Consider the following 23,900-nt stretch of genomic DNA (forward strand, 5'->3'; position numbering starts at 1 on the left):
TGACCTTGTTGCTTTGTTGCTTCCCTATGTGGCCCTAAGTGGTGTGGTATGCCCCTTTTACTGGAAAATTTAATAAACTCTTCTTTCAAAGGCGTTGTCTTTATATCTGTGACTTTGCCATATCTGATGAAAATAAACTCTCAGGTACAAATCAGGTGCACGGTTATGGTTAATATCAGGTAATTGGAAGGAGACATTTCAAAAGTATTCACAGAAAACTGAGTAGCTGTACTCAGTTGGTTGCCATGTTGAATGAATGACCTATTAGTATAGATAGCAACCTATGATGCTTCATGCTTTATAGTCATAAAGCATCCTATATAATAAAAGGCTAATATACAAATTGACTGAATGGCGGAATGACCGGTCGCTATGATGCACACTGACCACCAGGGGGCAGATGCTCAATGCAGGAGCTGCCCCCTGGTAGTCAGTGCACTCCCACAGGGGGAGTGTTGCTCAGCCAGAAGCCCTGAGCCGGGCTCATGGCTGGCGAGCGCAGCACAGCAGCAGGAGCCTCTCCCGCCTCTGCGGCAGCACTAAGGATGTCAGTTGGACATCCCCCAAGGACTCCCAGACTGTGAGAGGGTACAGGCCAGGCTGAGGGATTCCCCCCACCCCTGAGTGCACAAATCTTGTGCACCGAGCCTCTAGTTTTAAAGAGAAGTCAAGAGGCTCTCTAGAATGGGCAGAGTGAGCAGAAGTAGCAGAGAGTTCTAGAATAGTCATAAAAGTAAAACATTTATTGGCCACATACTCTGTACAGGCATCATATAGATGTTTTGCTTAATTCATTCAATTTAATCCCTACAAAAATCCTATAAGGTAGATACTACATATAGCACCCTTTTATACTTGGGAAGCCGAGGCTTGCAGAAATTAAGTAACTATTCCTTCATTTAAGAAATACTTATGGATTGCCTAGTCTGGGCTGGGCACTCTAATAGGCCCTACAGTGAACAAAGCAGACCTGGCCCTTGTTCTCACAGAGCTTACAGAGTGTGAGAGACATAGAAAGAAAACGTGGAGCGAGGGCCACTATCAGAACAGTCCATGGGCCACCTAACCTGGACCTGGTGGTCCAGGTCTGGAAGCAATGACATTTAAGTCTAGGCTTGAAAGCTGAGTTAAATATGGATTTGAACAGGCTGAATGGTGAGGGAGGAGGAGAAAAGAAGAAGGAAGAGTACAGGAAAAGGAATATTGAAAATCTCATAGGTTCACACAAGGGCATAATAGAGAGAGATGGGTGCTTTCAGAGCACAGTTGAAGTCAGAATTGTCCAAAGTTAACTGCCTAGTAAATTGTGCAGATAAGATTTGAACCCCGTTTTCTACCATAGGATGAGAGAGATTCCACATTCAGTACATAGAGTACTTTCATTCTGTAAAATATTTGGCTAGGTATTTTAGACATATTGTTCAAACAGTAGGTGTCTTTGAAAATTACTTGTAATATAAAATACTTCCATTTACAAGCACATATATTTTTCTGTCTCTGAGAATTTGATACACTTCTATATTACAGTGTTCTGAACATGTACTTATTAACACTTCATTATGCTAATGAGGTCAAGGTGTTCTTTAGCTCCCTTTGCTCTCATTTAAACACCAAACTTTATTGAGTATCTTTATTTTCAGCACCATAGAGTCAGATGAACAAGGCAGGTATAATTCTTGCCCTCAAAATTTTTTGGCCTAGACATCACTGACTAAATTTTATGGCTTCCTCTATGAAAAGGGGAAAGATATTTTTCTCCTAGGAGTGGTATGAAGAATGTGTTATGATGCATTTTAAATATTTTGTAAATTCTAAAACTACATTATGTATTTGTTATTTTGTGTATATCCCTCCAATAGACTGTAAACTCTGTGTGTGCCAAGACTATGTCTTGCTGATTCCGAACATTAAGAAGAGCACCAAATTGGAAGAACAAAGAGAGAAACACAATGTCAGAATGTTGATGACCTCTTGTTCAGGCCATGTGCACACAGGGTTTCAGATTTGTCCCTTCACTAATGTAAATCATCCTGGTTATAGTTTTTCAAAAGCAAAGAGTGTCCCCAAATTGTCAATGAAAATAAAATGGGAAATTTTCATAAAAGATAACCATGTTGCCCGACTGGTGTGGCTCAGTGGTTGAGTATTGACTCATAAACCAGGAGGTCATGGTTCCATTCCTGGTCAGGGCACATGCCAGGATACGGCTTGATCCCCAGCAGGTGAAGTGCAAAAGGCAGCTGATGGTTGACTCTTCCATCATTGATGTTTCTCTCTATCTTTTCTTTCCTCCATCTCTGTAATCAGTGAAAATATATATTTTTAAAAATCACCATGTTTCTGAATTTAGGAATTGAAAGACTACCTATAAAATCTCTGATGCTATAGGTTTCTCTAATTTGCTCTATTTTGAATCACAAAATACTGATGTGATAGCCAAAATGACTCCTGACCAATACTGATTTTATGATGTTTCCATCAAAGAATTGGTACAAATGAAGCACAGAAATTTAACACTAAGTTAGTAACTTTTTTTGGGCTGTTGGAACTTGCAAGTGTTGGAAATGTAAATAAGTTTTCTTCTTAAAAGATTGCTTATAAATAAAACTATTTTAAAATAGTTATATTGTAGAAGTCATGTCAATTTGCAGAGACATCAAATGCATATTTTAAAAGTCCTAATAATAATATTATTCCATTGTATGCACATACAGTTTGTTTAGCCACTCATTTGTTGGTGGATAGTTGGGTTTCTTCCCCATTCTAGTTACTATGAATAATGCTACTAAGAACATGGTTGTACAAATACCTCCTTGAAACCCTTCATTCAATTCTTTTGACTCTATACCCAGAAGTGGTATCATACGGTAGTCCTACTTTTAATATTTGAGAAACCACCATACTGTTCTCTACAATACCTATAACCATTTTGCATCCCTACCAACAGATTTTATTCACACCTTCACTAACAGTCCTTATTTCTGTTTTTTTTTCTTTTTGACGATAACTCTATTCTAATAGGCATAAGATGGCACCTCATTGTAGTTTTGATTTACATTTTCCTAATGAATAATTATGTTGAATATCTTTTTATGTGCAATTGGCCATTTATTTATCTTCTTTGGATAAATGTCTATTTAAGTCCTTTGCTCATTTAAAAAATCTGTTTTCTTTGTTGAGCTTTAGGAGTTCTCCATATATTCTAGATATTAATCTCTTACTGAATATATGATTTCCTTCCATTCTGTGGGCTGCCTTTTTATTCTGTTGGTAATGTGTTTTGATGCACAACATTTAAAAATTTTTATAAAGTCCAATTTGTCAATTTTGTGTTTTAGTTTCTATGCCTTTGTAGTCATATCTAAGAAATCTTTGCCAGACCCAATGTAAAGATTTTTGCTTTGCTCAGCCAACATGGCTCAGTGGTTGAGCATCGACCTATGAACTAGGACTGGGTCATGGTTTGATTCCTGGTCAGAGCACATTCCTGGGTTGCGGGCTCAATCCCCAGTGTGGGGCATGCAGGAGGCAGCTGATCAATATTTCTCCTTCATCATATCATTGATGTTTCTCTCTCTCTCTCTCTCTCTCTCTCTCTCTCTCTCTCTCTCTCTCCCTCCCCCCCCTCTTCACCCTTCCTCTCTGAAATCAATAGAAATATATTTTTAAAGAAGATTTTGCCTTATTTTTTTATTCAGGGAGTTTTATAGTTTAGAATCTTATATTTAAGTCATGGATCCATTTTGAGTTAATTTTTGTACATGGTGTTAAGTAAGTGTCTAACTGCATATTTTTACATGTGGATATTCAGTTTTCCCAGTACCATTTGCTGAAAAGACCATTTTTTCCTCTTTGAATCATCTTGATACCGTTATGAAAAATCATTTGGCCATTTATGTGAGGTTCTAATTTTGGACTCCCTATTCTGTTTCATTGGTCTATCTGTCTATCTTTATGCCAGTGCCATACTGTTTTGGTTATTGTACCTGTATAGTTAGTTTTGAAATAATAGAGTGTAAGTTCTCCAGCTTTGTTCTTTTTTAGGATTGTTTAGGATCTTCAGAGACCCTTGAGGTTCTATCTGAATTTTAGGATGACTTTTTATATTTCTGCAAAATGGTTATTGGGATTTTGATAGAGGTTAATGATGTTAACTTTTTCTGTATAAGAACATACATACCTATCCATAGTTCAAATCTACTGTTGTGTCTTTCGAGAATGTTTTATTTTTTTTTTATAAAGGTTTAGACATTTTTTGTTAAGCTTATGTCTAGGCATTTGATTTATTTAGTTAACTTAATTGTTCATTTATTTGTTATTGTAAATGGTGTCTTGAATTTTATCTTCTGACTAGGTTTTTTCTATATACATGAAGTCTATTGATTTGTATATATTGATGTTATAACTGTTTTGTCAAATTCTCTGTTTTAGTAGTTTCTTCACTAGCTGTTTTTGAGAGTTTATGTGTATAATCTTATAATCTGAAAACAGTTTTTCCTATTCTCTTCTAATTATGTTTTTAGTTGCTTTATATTGTTTAATTACGTTGGTGAATATCTCCAACATAATATTAAGAGCCAGTGGAAAAAATACATACATTTACTTCTTCCAGGCTCTAATGTGAAAGCCTCTAGCATTTCTTACATAGAGAGAGAATTTTGGAAATAACAATGAACAAGATAAAATATTATCCTCAGGGGACTTATAGACTCATTCAAGGAGAGAGAGACAAAGAAACAACTTATTTTAATAGTATGATGACATCTGCTATAGGGTTATGCACAGGTTGATTTAGAAGTACATTAGGAAAGGCACATACCTCAGTCTTGATGATTAGACAATGATGTTTCTCTACAGAGATGATATCTAAGTTGAGACCCCAGTGTAATTAGGGTTAAATAAAGATGGAAGGAAGAGAATTTCATACAAAAGGAATAGCATGGAGAAAAGATCTATATATATAAAAGCCTAAGTGACCAAACGACCGAATGACCGAAAGACCTGTCAACTGGTTGCTATGACGCACACTGACCACCAGGGGACATATGCTCAATGCACAAGATTGGGCTCCCTCCTGTCTGGATCGGGCCTGCAGGGATTGGGCCAAAACTGGCTATCCAACATCCCCGGAGGGGTCCTGCATTGTGAGGGTGCAGGCCAGGCCTAGGGACCCCACCAGTTCACGAATCTGTGCACTGGGCCTCTAGTAGGAGATAAAAGAGAATGGAAGTCTATTTGTGAAACTGAAGTTCAGTTCAGTGAAAGATGGGGGATGGGAGGGATATAGAGAGTAGACAAAGTTGAGTTAAAATGAGCAGTCAAGGAGTTTGAATTTTATACTGGAGCATTGAGAATTAAACAGTGGTTTTAAATGTTTTAAGTAGGGGTTACATTTGATCTGTGGTTTTGAAGTTCCTCCTAAAAGAGGTAGCGTATATACACCCCTGCCCCATTAGTGTTATGCTTTGCCATGTGGCTTGCTTTGGCCAATGGGAGATTAGTGGATATGACACAAGCAAAGGCTTAATGTACTTGTGGTTGAGTTTGTACTATTGAAATGTTTCCATTACCATGACAAGAACTTGCCTTGAAGAACCCACTGATTCAGAACAATAAGAAAAACACAGAGCAGACCTGAACCAAATTTTCAATCTGGAGCCAAGTCTGGGAATGTCCAAGTGAAATAAATTAATGCTGTGTTAGCTCACATCTGCTGATGTAAGCATAAATTATTATAAACCACTGAGTGAGTGTTGGGGTAATTTGTTACACAGAAGTATTATAATAGCTGACCAATACACAGAGAGAAGCATAGAAAAGGAAAGCCAATTTGATGATAATTAAAGTCTCCTTGCTGAGGTATAATGGTGGTCTGACTAGGTCTGACAGAGGAAACATAAGGAAGAGAGCAGGTTTTGAGAGACATGAAGGAGGTAGAATTTAAAAGGCTCAGTGATTAGTTGGATACGGGAGTTAGGGAGAGAGAAGAGGAAAGCATGCCCAGCTTTCTTGTTTGTGCAACTAGGAGAACTGGGAGACCATTCTGTGAGACAGACCACAAGACGAAGAGTGGGATTGGATATTTTGCTTTGAACATATTGAATCTGAGCCACCAGTGCTGCACAGCCAAGTGGAAATGTCCTTCACATCTATCTATTCATCTCTTAAAGGAAATAACATTTTGTGCCTCTACCTTCCTCACAGGGCTATTTTTTGTTGTTTTCTCACAGGGCTATTGAGCAGAACAAGCAAGATAAAACACGCAAAAGGGGTTTAAAAGAAACACCACCAATCAGCCGTGATAATTATCAAAATGAGAGCACTAACACTTCCATTTTCATGCTGCCGGATACAAAAAGCACACTAATTTTATTTTTGAAACCATGCTACTGAGTTTGTTGCTAGTCACACATTCTTTTTTATTTTCTAAGAGAAGGCAGAACTGATTTTTCTGAGAAATAATGTAAACAACATATATATTTTCCAAGACACATAAGGAGAAGAATTTGGAGACAAAATGATCCTAGGGTCGGTGGTGAGAAGAACCAGACTCTTCACTTGTGAAACTTTGAACTAAACATGAAGCTCTGGGCCTCTTCTTCTTCATTTTTGAAATGAAAGTTTGTACTGGTTGATTTCTAAGATATCTAACTGTTATCACTTACATGAAATAATGGATTTACTTAACATTTTCTGCTTTACTTACCTCCTATTAATCATATGATACCCTTCAAGCTGCATCTGTAATTCAGAAAAGTTTGCCCATCCTCACCCACGTTAGCATAAGTCTTTATCAGTAAATTCTCTTTTGGAGCAAATTCAGTCCAGATTGTCTGTTAGATACCACACAGGAAAGCTTATTTTCATCTATGTGTGAGGGATGAGGATCTAGAATGAGTTCTGATTGGTTTGTTTTTTTCACTGAGGCATGATTCCATTTACCACTTATCAAGGTGGTAATGAGGGTCTCTGTACCAGGCAACTGTGGCTGCCATCTGGCAGGCCAGCTCCACACACTTGGCAGACAGAACCAATTAGGCCCACACCTCCCACGAGGCCTTGCTGTGTTTGGTGGTTGAGTGTTAGCCCTACGGAGCCTCCCACGAGAAACCTCATTGAGTTTTTTGTGTGGGGGAGAGACACGTCATCTCCCTCTGTCACTCTAGCACTAGCAAAAAGTCCAGATTATGGAGGCTCATGAACAGCTTACCCAGTGAATATGCTGCCCATTATAATGGCTAACGCAGAGTCTGTTCCAGGAATGGAGAGCTCACTGTGGTAGGGGGCATATTAAGAAACAACTTTCTATTTATAAGAGAAAACCTAGAAATGACTTACATGCCAAAAATAAGGAATTAGTTAAATGAGCCATGTTATATTCCTATAAAGGAATGAATACAGTTTGGTGATTAAGGACCTAGAACCTGGGCTTCAACTGGGCTCTGCCACTTCTCAGTCTTACGATCTGGACAAGGCACTTGAACTCTCTGTTTCTCAGTTCCTTCACCTATGAACTGAAGTTAACAAGTGTTCCTACCTCACTGGGTGCTTGAGAGTAGTTACATTAGTTAATCTATGTAAAGAGCTTAGAATAGCTCCTGGCACAGAGTAAATGTTATTTAAGTGTTCTGAGTATGACTCATAGAGCCATTAAAGAGGATGCTTAAGGTGAATTTTGTGAAGCTGGAACAGAATTCTTGCTATGAAGTGAATAAAGCAGGATAACAGAGTATATGCATCATGATTCATGCTTTACTAGTATATCTATGCATGGAGGAAAGAAGAGAAAGAAGTACACCGCTGTTTTTTTCTTTTCAGTTGAGTTTTGTTTTCTTCTTCATTGTATTCTCCTCGCATTTTCCAAAATTTCTACCCAAGTATGTAATATTTTATAATTAGGAAGATCAATATTAAGAAGAGAAAAGAAAACCTAGGTAAACATCTTATCTGGACATTTTTGAGTCACTTTAATTTTTATGCATCTCAGTTTTATCATCTATATACCATAGTGATAGAAATAACCTCACAGGTTAATTCCAAGGAGCAAATAATAAAAATTACCTGAAAGTGACCAGGCAATAATAAAGTGTTTCATAACTATAATATTCTTACCAAAGTCATCCTTGGGGAGCAACAAAAACAAATATATTAACACCAGAGTCAAAATTAGGTGAAAACTCAGAGGTCTTTAGAAGTTCATAATAGATTAGTTTACCTCTGCAGATGCATTATGTTATGCTTCAACCAAGTCCTAAATTCAAGGACTCACGAGAAAGCCAAAAGAATGCATTAGCTGGGGATTAGGAAGCCAGAGTTCCAGCAGAAGCTGTGCCATTGACATTTTGGGCAAGTCACTTTTATTTCTGGACCCCACTGTTCAAGTAGATCTTTCAGAGTATGGTCTGAGGTCCATTGTTGGGCTGTTAACTACTCCAAATTGCATTTTTTTCAGCATTCTTATGAACAAAAATCACAAATCCATAGGCTTTTATTTTCTCATATAACTAAAACTAGCTTGTATCTGAGAGATTTAGTAGGAGCTATTAAAATTAAAAACTAAAAATGGTTTTGTTAGAGTGTGCTGCAGACTCTCAGTATTCTACTAAAATATCTGGCTGTCACTTAATGCTTGGCAGCACTGCAAAACTCCTACCCTATGTATTCATTTAATTGCCGTTTCGACAATTTTTGGAAATGGTACTTTGTTATCAATAAATTATTAGTTTTTTCTTGTTTTGGATCCAGTTTGCAATTTCTGCTATTCTTGTTTTTTAATTACAAAATACTAATCATTTAGATTCTTCATTATCACGTTAGTTTGTTGTGGATCATTTGGCTGATTCTGAACAAGAGTGCAGTGATATAGATTTCTATCCAGATAGTTTTGGGCTGATAATTTTTGGATGTCTAGATATGGTGGCACTGGATTTTGAAAGTAAATGATCTCTCCCTGGAATGTTAAAGAAGACAGACCCCCTACCTCCAACCTATCCCAAATTTACATGTATGGTGATAATTATTACTATATGTCCATCATTGAGTGAGCCAGAGGCAGAGTAGGTTGAGCAACTCAATTTGTACTCAACAAAGATGCATATATACAATAATCTCAAAATTCATTTTCAGATTTAAAAAACTCATTCTAAGTCTATCTTATGCAAAATACATCTATTACCATTTGTATGAATATATGCCTCTATTCTAACTCTGAATTTTCCTAGCCCTTTACCAAGAACAGTTCGGGTATTTGTCACTCACTTTGCCATCCGGAAGTCTGCAACCGAGCGCTCCCGTTAGGAGTTTCTGGTTGTTCTCAGGGGGCTTGTTCTCTTGCACATCATCTGGGCCATGACTGATTTGATGATCAGTGGGATTACTAGGAACTGGGGGGTCTCTGCTCATCCGCCTTGCATCACCAGTCACAGATTTCTGGAACACTCTTTGAGTTTCTGCCTTCAAGTTCTCCTCCTCCTTGCTATGAAGAAAGGTTTTGCACTTTGTTACTCACAGGGCGGATTTGCATGTGCTAGGCTGGCATGAAAAAATAGAAGGTGTTTTGTTGGTGTGAACAATAGTAACCCAGCATTGGGGAATGAAGAAGTAAATGTTGGTTATTTGTCTAGGGATCATTTACCATAGAGAGGCCATGTTATTATTTCCTTAGCCTTTATTTCCCCTTCCCTCTTCCTCATACTCATAAAGATAATCTGTCCATCTGCTCCAAAGCTCCTATTATAAGTAATGACAGTATCAAAATGAACCCTATAGATCATCACATATCCTACTTACAAGCCTGAAAGGTATTTTTGCTGTTTGTAACTAGAAAAAGAAGAAAGTCAAGGCAGTTCGCCAGCTCCAGTTCTGCTCTATGTCTTCCCTCAACTCCTCACCTTGAAGCTTCTTTTCCTTTCATTAGTTCTCCATTTAAATTTAATTTAATATTACATAGGCATGGGTGGGGAACTTCTGGCCCAAGGGCTGTATAAGGCCCACAAAATCATTTGGTCTGGCCCTGCCAAGGCATTAGGGGTGAGTTAATTAAATGTTTGACCAAATAGAACAGGCTAATTTTTAAGTTGATAATTTTGTGTGGCCTGGGAATGATGTTATAAATATCCAAATGGCCCTTGGCAGAAAAATGTTACCCACCCCTGAAGAGAGAAAAGAAAAGGAAAATAAAAATCCAATAGGAATGATTCATGAAAATGCAAATAATAAACAAAATTTAAAAATTACTCAACCTTGTTTCATTACTAAAGACTTATAAGTCAAAAACAATTGCAAGGCACCATTTTAAATATAGAAAACTTAAAAAAAAAAAAAAGTGAATGGCTACACGAAAAGATCTAAGTGATTGAGTGGGTAACCTGACAAAATGTATGAAGAGTCAGAAAGTTGAAACTCTTTAGCCTATTAAGTCAAAATTTTAAGATTGTGTATTATGAAAAAAAATGCAGAAGCAGAAAAATTAAAAACTCTAAATATTTAGTAATAGATAGATATGTTGAATATCTAATTATATGTCCATATGATAAAATGTATAGAGCTATTAAAATGGTTAGGAATAATTTTAATGACACAAAAATGTCTAGTTATAGAAATAAGTGAAAAATATAATTATCTCAACTATGTACAAAGCATGTCTGTAATATATGTGTTTATGTGTGAGTGTACAGTATATCTAGAAGGATATAAACTGAAGTAAACAGTAAATATCTCTGGGTAGTGAAACTCAGTAGATTCCATTACACTCTATTACATTATATCACATCACATCTCATAAAACTATTCTTAATTTTCTACACGAGAAAATATTATTTTATAATTTGGGAAAATAAATTTCAAAATTGTTATGTCTAGAAGGGATTCTATAAATTCTAGATGTTATTGTTAGTACAGTAGAAAGGCTCTATTTTAAAGCATGTCATACTCTCTGAGCATGAAACAATTGCCTCAGTATTTGTTGATTTAGTAAAACCAAATCATAGGCAATGATTTAGATGTATATTTTTGGTAGTAATCCTCTTGGTTGTGGCAGCATGAGAAGGAAAGAAGGCCTAGGAAAGAACTCTGAGAAACTCCCACATTTATAGAGGGAAGAGGAACCCTAAAAGGCAATTTAGAAGAAATTTTCAGTAAGGTAGAGGGGGACCAGCAGTGTGAGTTTTTGGCAGCAAAGTGAAGAGGATGTTTCCAGAGAGAGGGCATAATCAACAGTGTTAGGTACTCCTGAGAAAGGTAAGCACTGAAAAGTGTCCATTGACATCACTAGGAATCTTGGCAAAAGAGTTTCAGTGAGATAATGGGGGTGGATACTAGACTGAAGTGGGCTGAGAAAAGAGCCAGCTGAGCCAGAGAAAAGGAGAGGATATCATTGGTAAAATGAGATGATCCCTGACAAAGTGAAATGGAGTGTCACTGAGAGAACAGAGGCGGAAATGAAACCTCAAGGTTGGGTAATAGGGAGCTAGGTGAGGATGCAGGCAAATTTATTTGTACATTTGGTGCCAGGATGTTGATCAAATTGCTGACAGTTTGAATTTTCTTTTGATATACACAGTATGGCTACCTGTTGGCTCTCAAGGGGGAAGTGGTGGGATAGGAAGTCTGATTAAGGGTAGATGGCTTGAGATAGCTGCTATGAAGAGTGGAAGGCAGCTGATCAGAAGAAAGGTTGGCGGGGCAAAAATGAGTGACCATGAAGGCTGGAGACCATGACTTTGTGGCATCAGCCTGAGAGTGTGAATGGTCTCCACCAAGATTGCCCAGGAGCTCTTGTGGAGAAGCAAAGAACACAGTGGGGCACATTCGGGGCTGGGGCCTTGCCAGACAGGTGCAGTCAAATAACAACAGAGCAAGATGGGAATATAGAAGAAAGGTGCATATTTAATAAATAGTTCTTGCAGTGAGAGAAGACGTATACATATGGTCCCTGACCTTAAGGAACTTAATTTCATTTGGTTGTCCAAAAATAACACAAATAATCAAGTTAATAGCTGGTATAACTTGCTTCTATAAGTTAGATAGATAGCTTTTAGCTACAGGTTACCTTTTGGAGAGTTGTAGAGCCCAGAAGAGAATTCCAGGGGGCTTCTAGGATATTGGTACTATTCTATTTTTCGATCTGGATGGTTGTTGCATGGGTGTATTATGTTTGTGAAAATTCAGTGAGTATACTTATGATGTGCACATCTATGTATATGCATATAGATATATTTCTAAGTTTTTAAAAAATCAACATATATTTTATATAAATAATATAAAACATACCTCATTAACTTATAGATGAATGTCAAGTGAATATTACAAAGAATCAGTGATATTTGAAATTCATAAGAGGAATAACCAAAATAAATCAGACAAATAGCATATAATTTCACTTATTTGTGGGATCTAAAAAAACACGCAAAACAAAAACAAATTCATAAATACAAAGAATGAACTGGTGGTTATGGGAGGGGAAGGGACTTAAGAGAAGGGTGAAAGGGGAAGGGGCAGAGGGGACCAATTATATGGTGATGGATGGTAACTAGACATACAGTGGTGAACACTGTGTAGTGTATGCAGCTATCAAATTATAATGTTGTACAACTGAAATGTATTTAATCTTGTACCCAAATTTTACCACAAAAAAACTTAATGAGTAATAGTTACAGTTTGCAATGGTTGCAAAAATAATGTTTCTGAGCATTTAACCCCATGACAGTCACACTAGCCACTTACATACACTAGTTTATTTAGTCTTCACATCAACCCTACAGATAGGTGCTCATATTTGTCTCATTTTTAGGATGAAGGTATTAAGTGTCAGAAAGTTTATTTGATTTGCCCAATTCTACATTGTTTTTCAGTAGTAAAGCCAGAATTTAAGCCTAGGTCTACCTTGTTACACCTAAATTCCTACCGCCCATAGAAGAGTCAGGAGAGACTCCATGGAAGTTTGGGATTATCTGAGGGACCGAAAGTAGAGGAGGAGGCAACGAAAGCAGGTAGTGCAGGATTTAAAGGCAAAACTGGGCACAGGGGCAGAGAGTTCGTTCTTCCAGATGAAATCAAGGGATAAATTATCTTTGCTTTAATCACCTTCAAAATTTTTTTGTGGGCAGTCTCAGGACAGACGAGCCAGAGAAATGTGAAATATATCTGCCTGTCTGTTTAAACAACCACAGTAGATATAAAAACCAAAAATAACCTGTTAAATCTGTTGCTGTTGTTTTGTGTTTTTTTTTTTTTTTTTAAAAAACCCCACATACATAGCAGTTTAAAATTATCATGAAAATGACTCCCTAACTGAGAAATGGCATGTGTCTATTGCTAGCACAAACATCTAGTCAACACATATTGGTTGTTATGCTGTTCACAAACTCACAGTTCCTACTTCTGTGCTTGTGTGCTATCTACCTGCGGTACTGAAACTAGAAATCTGCCATTTCAAAAGAATAAAAAAAAAGCCATCAGTACTCTCTTGGAAGCAAGACACAGCTAGCTTCTTCATAGGTACTTCTGACTTTAGCTGCTGCTCTCAGGGACACAGTGAAGAGTTTTATGTCCTCTGGGAACTACAGTAATTAGGGGGGATTACTGTATTGCTGAATGATAAATAAACATGGAGAAAACTATCCAGTTGTTCCCTCTCTCACACTGGGCTCTTCCTGCAAACCAGCCTTTTGGTGCCACCCTCTGCTACTGCTCAGAGTCTCAGAGTTAGAAAGAAACATTGCAAAGGTGGCTAGAAGCATCCCTCATCCGAAGAACATCAAATCTCAAACGGAGAACCCAAGGGGCTCAGCAAAAAGGTCACCAGATGCCATCTTAAAGGTCTGCCAGTCTTGGCAGGCACTCAGTGTCACCGATTTCCAACTGTGCGCTAACAGGCCCAAATCCTCTGGAGAAGGTGGCCCAGAGTGTGCCAAGGCAGTGACTGCGGATCTAATTTCAGTAAATGAAAGCATGTTCTTATTTGGAAGTAATAACAGATAATCAACACAAGCATACTTTTCCTTTTTTAAAAAAGACAACAACAAAGTAAAAAATAAAATGAGACTTGAGAGGGAATGCAACTGAAAATCTCACAGAACTCCATGGGGAGGCTGTAATATGAAGCCTGTGCTAATGTGCAAATGTTATTGTGAGGGGTTTTTCTTCTTCTGCTTCTTTTGTCATTCCCTAAGCCATGGTGTGTATTATTATCATAGAAATTTATTCTGCAGAAAGAATTTTAAGACTTTAACTGCCAACCCTATGCCCGAATCATTTCTTTCTTTGTTATTGTAATTATACAAGCTAAAATTTCTAAAAGCTTATGTGTCAGCTATCACATATAAATTTGCATATTTTTTTTCATGCTGTACTAATAATCCTGAAAAAATAGGTATTATTATCACCATTATACAGATGAGAAGACAGATGACCAGAGAGATTAATTGCCCAAGATCACCTTGCTAGTCAGCACAGTTCCAGGACTCAGGCCCAGACTCCAGACCAAATGCTCCTCCCTCTACATTACTCCTCAAGTCTAGACGTATAGTTTATAGCTGTCTGTTTTAAACAACAGGATTTTGCTTCTCTTTAAAAATATTAGTTAAAATATCATATATAAAGGCATCTAGTTCATCTTCCCACCTAGACCTAAAGGCCCTGTACAGAACACCAAAGTGGCTGTCATTCAGCTTTGGTTTGTAACCTTCCCAGGGACAAGGAATTCAATGCATTTTCAAAGTTATTCCCAAAATATCCCATTTCTTTCTTTATAGTATTGAGTCAAATTATCACATCAATGGAAATAACCAAATGTATCTTAAATGACATTTGGACTACACTATTTCACAGAATAAAAATGGTTTCTCAAATTAAGGTCATATTGGCTGCAAAATTAGCAACCAAATCAATCAGCAGTTGTCTTTTGGTATGAAGTACTTTCAGTGATATCCCAGCAGCCCTTCTCTTCTACAATCTTCTTTCTTCACTTACACCATTATCCGTGCTTACACTATGGACATTTTCTTCTATCTGACCTGTCTTTAAGCTACACATTACTACCTTCTTAGTCGAGGTAGTAGTGGACAACCAATCCACTCATTGTCTTCAGGCTATGTTGTCTTAAAATTTATAAAAGTAGGTGATAACTTAAAAAATGAAGTATGTAAAAAGAGATATGGGACCATAGCGGAGTTTCCAACTCAATCTGCTTAAAGGGGATGAACATGACTCCATGAAGGAATTAAGCTATAAAATAGCAGTTGAAGGAGAAAATAAGAGGTGGAAAAACATTCCAAATGGGGTGAAGGGCTTGTTCTTGAAGGAAATGACCGTGATTCCTAACCATTGAACCTCAGGTCACCTGAGATGGGCCATAATCATGCAGGGTGCTGGATGATAAAACAGATATGTGGACCACTCTGATATTCTTAAATTGGGATTAAACAGGACAAGAAAATCTTGATTCTTGGAAAACATCTCAGATGATTCCTATGTGCACTAAAGTTTGAAAAATAAAAGCATAGAGAATGAAAAAGGAAGGGTTTTTTTTTTTTCTATAATTGTGCAAAGTTTACCCATAATTTCAGTCAGTGTAGTACTGATTTTGAATCCTAGCCTGATAACTTGTGTGACTTTTGGCAAATTAGTACTCATTTCTGATTTTCGGTCTTTTATCTGTGAGATTAGAAAAATAATACTTACCACGGTAAGATGTATAAAATATTTAGCATCAAGCCTGGTGCTCAGTCAGCCCTTGACAAGTGGTAATTTTACGTTAGTTATCAGTTAAAGTGCTATCTCCTTTATCCAAACCTCCCCATCACCCAGGTACAGAAAGGATGCTCTTTCCTTCGGATCCCTAAAACTTCCTTATTGATAGATAAAACTAGCATTCAAAAGATTGAAGTTCTATCGTACACAGGAACTAAGGAAAATCTATTTAAATAGATAAAAAGAGATTTAATGTAATCTGTCTAATAACAGTAATTACCAGTTCTAGAAATCACCCACTTTAAAAAAAACAAAGCAGAGTAGTTGAAATTAAAAATCTTCAGAATCCTTCATTTTATAGAGAAAAACAACAACAACAGAGCATCGCCACAATGTCCTCAGGTGGATGATACCCAGGAGCTTTGCAGACTGTGCTGCTTTTAAATCTTTCAGCCAGCCTCGTTCAGCTTGAAATATAATGTTCTTTGCACTTACACTCTCCCCTGTTTTTCTTTTGCAAGTCTAAGCCAAATGATTGTGCAACTGCCTGTCCTCTTCACCAATCATCTCAGCGCTTTAAGGTACAGTTTCTGAGCCAGGTCTTCGGTCCATACTGTGAAGGCGGCAGCACCAACAGCTCTCCTGGCTCCCTGCCATCCTCTGGATACACACATGTGGTCTATGGGAGTGGGGAACAATAATCTCTGCTATGTTATTTTCTTTAATGAGGTTGAACTAAATCAAGGGTATGAAAAGAGATCATGGATTTAAAAAGAGGGATGGATAGACAGAATACAGGATTTTTAGGACAGTGAGACTATTCTGTATGACACATAATGATGGACATATGTCATTATACATTTGTCCAATCCATACAATGGACTACAAAAGAGCAAAGCTTAAGGTAAATTATAGACTCTGGGTGATTAAGTTATATCAATCTAGGTTCATCAGTTTTAACAAATGTACCATTCTGGTGGGGGATTTTGTTAACGGGGGAGGCTATGCTTATGTAGGGAGAGGTGTATATGTGGAATCTCTATAACTTACCCTTAAATTTTGTTGTAAATGTAATACTACTCTAAAAAAAATCAGCCCTAGTGGGTTTGGCTTAGTGGATAGAGCATCAGCCTGCAAACTGAAGGGTCCCAGATTCAATTCCGGTTCTAGAGCATATGCCAGGGTTGTGGGCTAAATCCCCAGTAGGGGGCATGCAGGAGGCAGCAGATCAGTAATTCTCTCTCATCATTGATATTTCTATCTCTCTCTCCCTTCCTCTCTAAAATAAAAAAATAAAAATAATTTTTTAATCAATTTGTGTCTTCCACTGCTCTCAATTCTATAAAGAACATTCCATTCTCCATAGAACAAACCCAGAGTTCCTACCATGGCCCACATGACCTGCTACCTGACTTCATTTCCTACTCCTCTTTCCTTGTTTACTCTGCTTCACCAACATTGGCTTCCTTGCTCCTCCTCAAACACGCCAAGAGGCTATCTTTTGTCAGTTCCCTCAGCCCAAAGAGCTCTTTTCTCAGATGTTTGCAGGTTTACTCTCTGTGTAGATCTATGAGGCATGAGGATGGTGGTGGGCACCTGTGGTGTCATTTGGCACAGCCTAAACCTCATGGGCAGGAAAGCAGCAGCTACATGGATGCCCTAATCTTTGGGCACTGTGCTCCCAGAAAGAGACATTATTCAACTTTTTATAGAGCAAGCTGAGGCAGCCTTGTGAAAAAAAAAATCTGCTTGCATTTCAGGTGGTTGACTTAGGTGCTGTTTGTAGCAGTTGCTAGGAACACCAGATGTCTAATATCTGAAGAGCTCCGGGCCTATAGAAAGTTGCAGTCTTACAATAATGTGTGTTCTGTTACTATTGCTTTCACTTGTAGTGTTCTATATTTCAGTTAGTTCTAAAGTGTTTTTTAGATTTTTTGTTACTGATATCTTTGTTAGTGTACATATTAGTTATTTAGAGAGTCATGCTAATAATTCCAGCTATGATTATAAATTCATTTTGCTTTTAACTTATGTCAATTTATATTTCATACATTGTAATGTTATGCAATTGAGTTCATATTAATTAGTAAGTACTAAATCTTCCTTTTTTTCCTATAAAGTATTCTTTTGAAAATTTCTACTAATGGGTCTTGCCTTAAAGCCTGCATTATCTGATGTATGTATGGCTACACCATTTTTTATGGAACGTTGGAATCTAGTGAGCCATGCCCAATGGGATAAAGTTGGGACAGTCTTAGCCAGTTCACTGGTAACTAACCATGGATAATTCTCATTGGATAGTTCTAGCTCTTACTTCCAGGCAGTCTCAGTTCAAATGTCACTTATGCAGAGAGGCCTTCTGGGAACACCTTTGAGATTTGAAATACCTTTATGATCCTCCTTTATGTTTGTTCATTGCACTATTCTCACTTGAACGGTCATTGTCTATATCAGTGATGGCAAACCTATGACACACGCGTGTCAGAGGTGACATGCGAACTCATTTTTTTGGTTGATTTTTCTTTGTTAAATGGCATTTAAATATATAAAATTAATATCAAAAATATAAATCTTTGTTTTACTATGGTTGAAAATATCAAAAAATTTCTACATGTGACACAGCACCAGAGTTAAGTTAGGGTTTTTCAAAATGCTGATACGCCGAGCTCAAAAGGTTCACCATCACTGGTCTATATGTTTGTTGTGTATCTCTCATCACTAGAACTTTAGGTACATTGCTGTATCCTCAAAGCTTGGCACTCAGTAAGTGCTCAATTATTGTTTGTGGAAAGAATGTTGATGGGATTCCATATATGCATTAATTTTTATAGCTGTTAATGATAACACTTTAAAAAAGTTCAAGAAAGTAAAAAATGTATTAATATGAAGGGCTTTGAGGGATTAAAAATAATAAGATATAGGCTCTAGGAGAGTCACGTGGGAAAATATAAGAACTTTATATATTTCTTGGTTATAAATATTAAAGTACATTATTACAAATATTTGCTACTTTTTTTCCATTAAATATTGCAGTCCATTTCCCTTGTGCTTAACAATGCTGTACCAACAGCAATGTAACTATGGAATAAAGTGCTTTGGGTCATTGATTCTTGGCACTGGAAGGAACTATAGAGGCCAATTTTATTCACTGGAAGTATCTATACTCACAGGAGTTTCTTGAAATGAACCCAATTCCTCTTTTAGTTAACAACTCAATCCCCAGATTCTATAAACGAGCCACATTTCACACCCTGGATCATCTATAATGCCACACCTTTGGTGTCCACCCCTTTAGTGTACCAGAGTCCCTCCTAGAATGTGACATCCAGAAGGAAGCACACTACCCCTCAGTGACAAGTACAGTTCTGAATACAGTGAGCCTCCCATACTGTCTATCTGGATCCATTCCCCTCATGCTGAGCTCAAACACAAGTGTAAAGGGGAAACTCCATTTTATCCTCTACTTTCTATTGCTATCACACACCGCTGGTCACTAAGTGTGTAGGGTTTTCCCCACAGTGAACAATTCTCCCACACCAGCTAGGTGTCCTACAATCCAATTAAGTTCTGACACCATCTACATGGAATTATTGCAGATCCCACAGGTTAAGGGCTCAGTCCTGTAAGACTGCCCTGCCTCCTTGGGATTGACATCTGGGCTATAAGTCAAGGTTCCCCTAACTCCCTCCTCCAGTTTGATTAATTCCCCAGAGTGGCTCCACCAACTCAGGAAAACTATTTACCCTTTAGATCACTGGTTTATTTTAGAAGAATATAACTCAGGAACAGTCAGATGGAAGAGATGCATAGGGCAAGGTGTGTGAGGGGGGGCATGGAACTCCCATTACCTCTCCAGGCCCACTACCCTCCCAGCACACAGAGGCATTCAGCATCTCAGAGGCTCTCTGAACCTTATTCTTTTGCTGTTGTTGTTTTTAAATTAAGACTTTATCTCATAGTTGTGATCAAATCATTAACTCAGTCTCTAGCCCCTCTCCCCTTCTGGGAGGATTGCGTGGGGGGTGCTGAAAGTTCCAAGCTTTTAATCATGGCCTGGTCTTTCTGGTGACCAGCCTGAAGCTATCTAGGAACCCATTGAGAGTATCCTCATTAAAGCAAAAGACATCCCATTATCCATTAAATGTCAAGGGATTTAGGAGCTCAAGGGATATCAGGAACCAGGGTCAAAGACCAAATATTAGAACAAAAAAAAAATGTTCTTAGTACTCATATCTCTTAGAAAATTGTAAGAGTTTTAGGAGTTTCATGTCAGGACCTGGGAGCAGAATTCAATATATGTTTTTTTTTATTATTTCACATCAAGTAAAAACCAAATATTTATGCCATATAATCATTTACATGTACACTTAACTAAAGGCAGAATATATCTTTGCATAAATCTCTGTTGATTTCATCTTGTTTTAGCTCACTTTCCTGCCAAGGCTTCCCAGAATTATACTATCTACGTGTTTACTGATGTGATTTTTCTGTCCCCCTTCAACTGTGGATTAAAGAATGTTGACTAAGAACAGGGTCACACAGAAATCCTCTCTTCTTCACTCCTGTTGGAACATTAACTGTCCAATCACCACCATGTTGGTATGGCGTCTATCCTAATACTATCAAGTCCAGAGCCTTATTTCAAGTCTTTGTGATAGAGATGTGCCTAATGACTGACTGAAGTAAACAAACACTATGTCTTCATCATTCCCTTCATTTGACTGCAGTCACCTTATCAATAAAGAGAATGGGACAAGTTTGACATAATCTGTTTTTAGTCAACATGTACCAACCCTTAGTGACCATCACCTTTGTGTTTTGTTTTCACAACTAATACATTTAATTCTGTGGCCTGCAATTTTGCCAGGGATTATCCACAAGCCTTAAAGTTCTGTGGTTTTATTACCCACTTTTACACCTTTTAGAAAATGCGAGTATTTTTCTCCTGTTACCTGGCATATTTTCTTCTCAATGAGCTATCCAAGTTTATGTATTGGGATTTTATAGTAACATATGCATACTATTTTAGCAACATGGGTCTTTAGACTTGAATTTAAAGCAACTAAGTATTGTCTTTTTAGATATTTATTTTTCTTGGTGTTCACTGTGCTCTAATTTATCAGGCTTTTCAATATGTATAAGACTTTTTGTACGCAGAGTTTACAGTTAAATGGGGGAGACAGAAATGCTTAGGAAATTGTCATAAAGTGTCATAATCCTGAAGAGGGTTATGGGAGTCTATAGAAGGTGGGGGCAGGTGATTTGGGGCTGATGGTAGTGACATCTGATTAGACTTGCATTTTAGAAAGATGATACTGGCAGTACTTGAGAATTGGGCTTCACTATAATGTTATGTAGGAGTCACCTGGGAATTGACTAAAATGCAGATTCTGACTCAATATGTCTGGAGAGGGGCCTGCAATTCTGCATTTTTCACAAGGTCCCAGGTGAGGTTGGTGGAGATGGTCCAGGGACCAAACTTTGAGGAGAAAGTTTTTAGCAAGTGGAGTAGAGAATGAGAAGAGTAGAGATAAGGAGTTGCATTGGAATGCTGGTGTAGTGATCCAGGAGGAAAGTGATGATGGAACCAACTAGGATACACTTGTTTCACTCTTTGAAGCCTATAGATTGGTCTCCCTTGTAAAAAATAGGTAATTAGGTATGCAGTATTTTCCTTTCATCTGTCAATAATTGTGCTGTCTAAGTTACAGAAAGAGGGAGGGAGCTCAATTCCAGTCTTAGTTCTTAATAACTGGCCTCACTGTAAGCTCATCAAGGCCTCAGTTGTCTCATCTCTTCTGTAAAATTAAAGATTGGGTTGTTATGGGTTGAGTTGTGCCTCCCCCAACATTTATATGTTGAAGTCCTAACTCCCAGGACCTTCATAGGGTGATTGCAGATGTAATTAGTTAAGGTGATGTCATGCTAGAGTAGAATGGGCCCCTAATCCAATTGAGTGGTGTCCTTATAAAAAGATGAAATTTGTACACACACATATTCCTTGTGAAGCTTAGAGTTATGCTTCTACAAACCAAGGAAATACCAGAAGCATGGAGAGAGACCTAGAAAATAAAGATCCTTACTGGGCACCTTCAGAGGGAGAGGGAGCATGGCTCTACCAATGCCTTGATTTCAGACTTTTTAGTCTCCAGAACTGTGAGACAATAAATTTCTGTTTGTCTAAGCCACTCAGTTTGTGGTACTGTGATATAGCAGCCCTACCAAATTACACTGACTTGAGAAGGCTAACCCCTATTTTGTAAAACTACTGTTTGGAATTCTCTGCTATTTTTTAGATGGCCTCTTATTCTAAATAATAATAATAATAATACTAATAATAACAACAACAACAACAACTTTGCTTTCTAGCCTGCTTTAGCCTACTTGAATAATAAGGAAAATAAACTTAGCTGTCTGACCTTGTAGGCCAGAGACTAGATACGCACATACTCTCAATGCCATGCCAAGTGTATTTTTTAATTGGATAGAACTGTGTTGTTTTCAAGGCCACCAGCGAGATAACCACTAAGCACACATAGGGCTTTCTATTTAATAAAAAGGGAAGTTCTGCCTGTAGCTCTGCTTAGAATTTGAATTCATTTTTCTCTGAGCCCATCGGTGAATAAAGTGTGACTCCAAACTCTCCGAGCATTACTTGATTTATTCTGGTTTTATGTAACAGATTTACTAGTATATATTTAAGATAACTTTCAGGTGTAACATACTATTCAATCTTCTCCACATATCCTATAGGAAATCTGAACTAAATGTGGTTAAACAGAAAGACTTCTGTTTTTCCATCCATTATTCATTTATGATTTTTCTTTTAAATTCAGATTCTCCTTTTAGAGTCTTCTTTCTTTTTTTGGTTTTTACTTATGTTTCTTATGTAGATATATTTTTTTATTAATACTAGTAGGCTCAACTGATTCAATCCAAAGAAAACACCTCCTTGGGCCCCCTGCTAAAAGGTGTAGATGTAGTAGTATGACTAAATGCTTTGAGGACAGATTGTGGGACATGCATGAAATAACAGCAGTGAGTCTGTCCTTACATCAACAATAAGAAGGCTTTTGAGAATTATTTATTTTTGAACCACACTGGAATACCTTAGCAAAGCATTGTCCTAAGTCAGTGATGGTGAACCGTTTGAGCTTGGTGTGTCAGCATTTTGAAAAACCCTAACTTAACTCTGGTGCCGTGTCACATATAGAAATTTTTTTTATATTTGCAACCATAGTAAAACAAAGATTTATATTTTTGATATTTATTTTATATATTTAAATGCCATTTAACAAAGAAAAAATCAACCAAAAAATGAGTTCGCATGTCACCTCTGACACGCATGTCATAGGTTCGCCATCACTGTCCTAAGTAATTCCAGCCACAGTAACATCAAGCCCATAGAAAACAAAAATAATTGCCTTAATATAAAAAACAGTTATAGAAAAAACAGAACTATGTCTTTTATTTCACAATTAATATAGCTGATTTAATGTACTCCTTTATTTCCTGGATTCTGAGTTTAACGAATAAATAGGAAAGCTCTGGACAGTAGCTTAATGGTTAGAGCATTGGCCCAGGGTCATGAGTTTGATTCCTGGTTAGGGGCATGTGCCTGGGTTGCAAGTTCACTCTGCACTCGAGGTCAGGTGAGTGTGGGAGACAACCAGTCCATGTGTCTCTCTCACATTAGTATTTCTTTCTCTCTCATTCGATTGTTCTTGCTTTTGCTCTCTCTTTCTCTCCCCCTCCTCTCCTTCCTTCCCTTTCACTCTCTCTGAAAAGCAATGGAAAAAATATCCCCAGGTGAGGATTAATAAAAATAAAAGAACAAACAGGAAAAAATAAAAGGCACCTTCTTATAAGACAAAGGGAATTTTTCCTTATTTAAAAAGACAAGTATCCTTCCCCTAATCACCCATTTAGGAACATATTAGACTCCTGGAAAAAGGAAGGGGGTTGGGATAAAAGAAGCTAAACAAACAACTTAGAGAGGAAGGGAATTAATAGAGCAGTAATGTTGCTTTCTGGGTAGGAGAACTCAGCAGAGAGGGCAAACTAATCGTATTTACTTTTCTTGACAACAACTGGCATTTGACAGGCGATCTTACAATAATCACAGTGTCTCAGGTTTCCTCACCTACAAGACAAAGGTAGTGCGCCTCCTAGGCATAGAGTACAAAATAGATGGAAACATTTCATAGAAA

General features: G+C 37.5%; 1 protein-coding gene across 1 annotated transcript in view; it reads right to left on the minus strand.

Moving 5' to 3' along the window:
* Nucleotides 1-23,900, minus strand: part of CUNH1orf87 (chromosome unknown C1orf87 homolog) — a 74,963-nt gene that overhangs the window by 49,489 nt on the left and 1,574 nt on the right. Inside the window, exons 2-3 of the mRNA XM_036347249.1 lie at nt 9,259-9,475; nt 1,428-1,436 (exon numbers count right to left, since the gene is read on the minus strand). Of these exons, the coding sequence (XP_036203142.1) occupies nt 1,428-1,436; nt 9,259-9,475 (226 nt within the window). The remainder of the gene's footprint in view (nt 1-1,427; nt 1,437-9,258; nt 9,476-23,900) is intronic.

This window comes from Myotis myotis, unplaced genomic scaffold (genome assembly GCF_014108235.1).
Source record: "Myotis myotis isolate mMyoMyo1 unplaced genomic scaffold, mMyoMyo1.p scaffold_m19_p_2, whole genome shotgun sequence".
Taxonomy (NCBI): Eukaryota; Metazoa; Chordata; class Mammalia; order Chiroptera; family Vespertilionidae; genus Myotis; species Myotis myotis.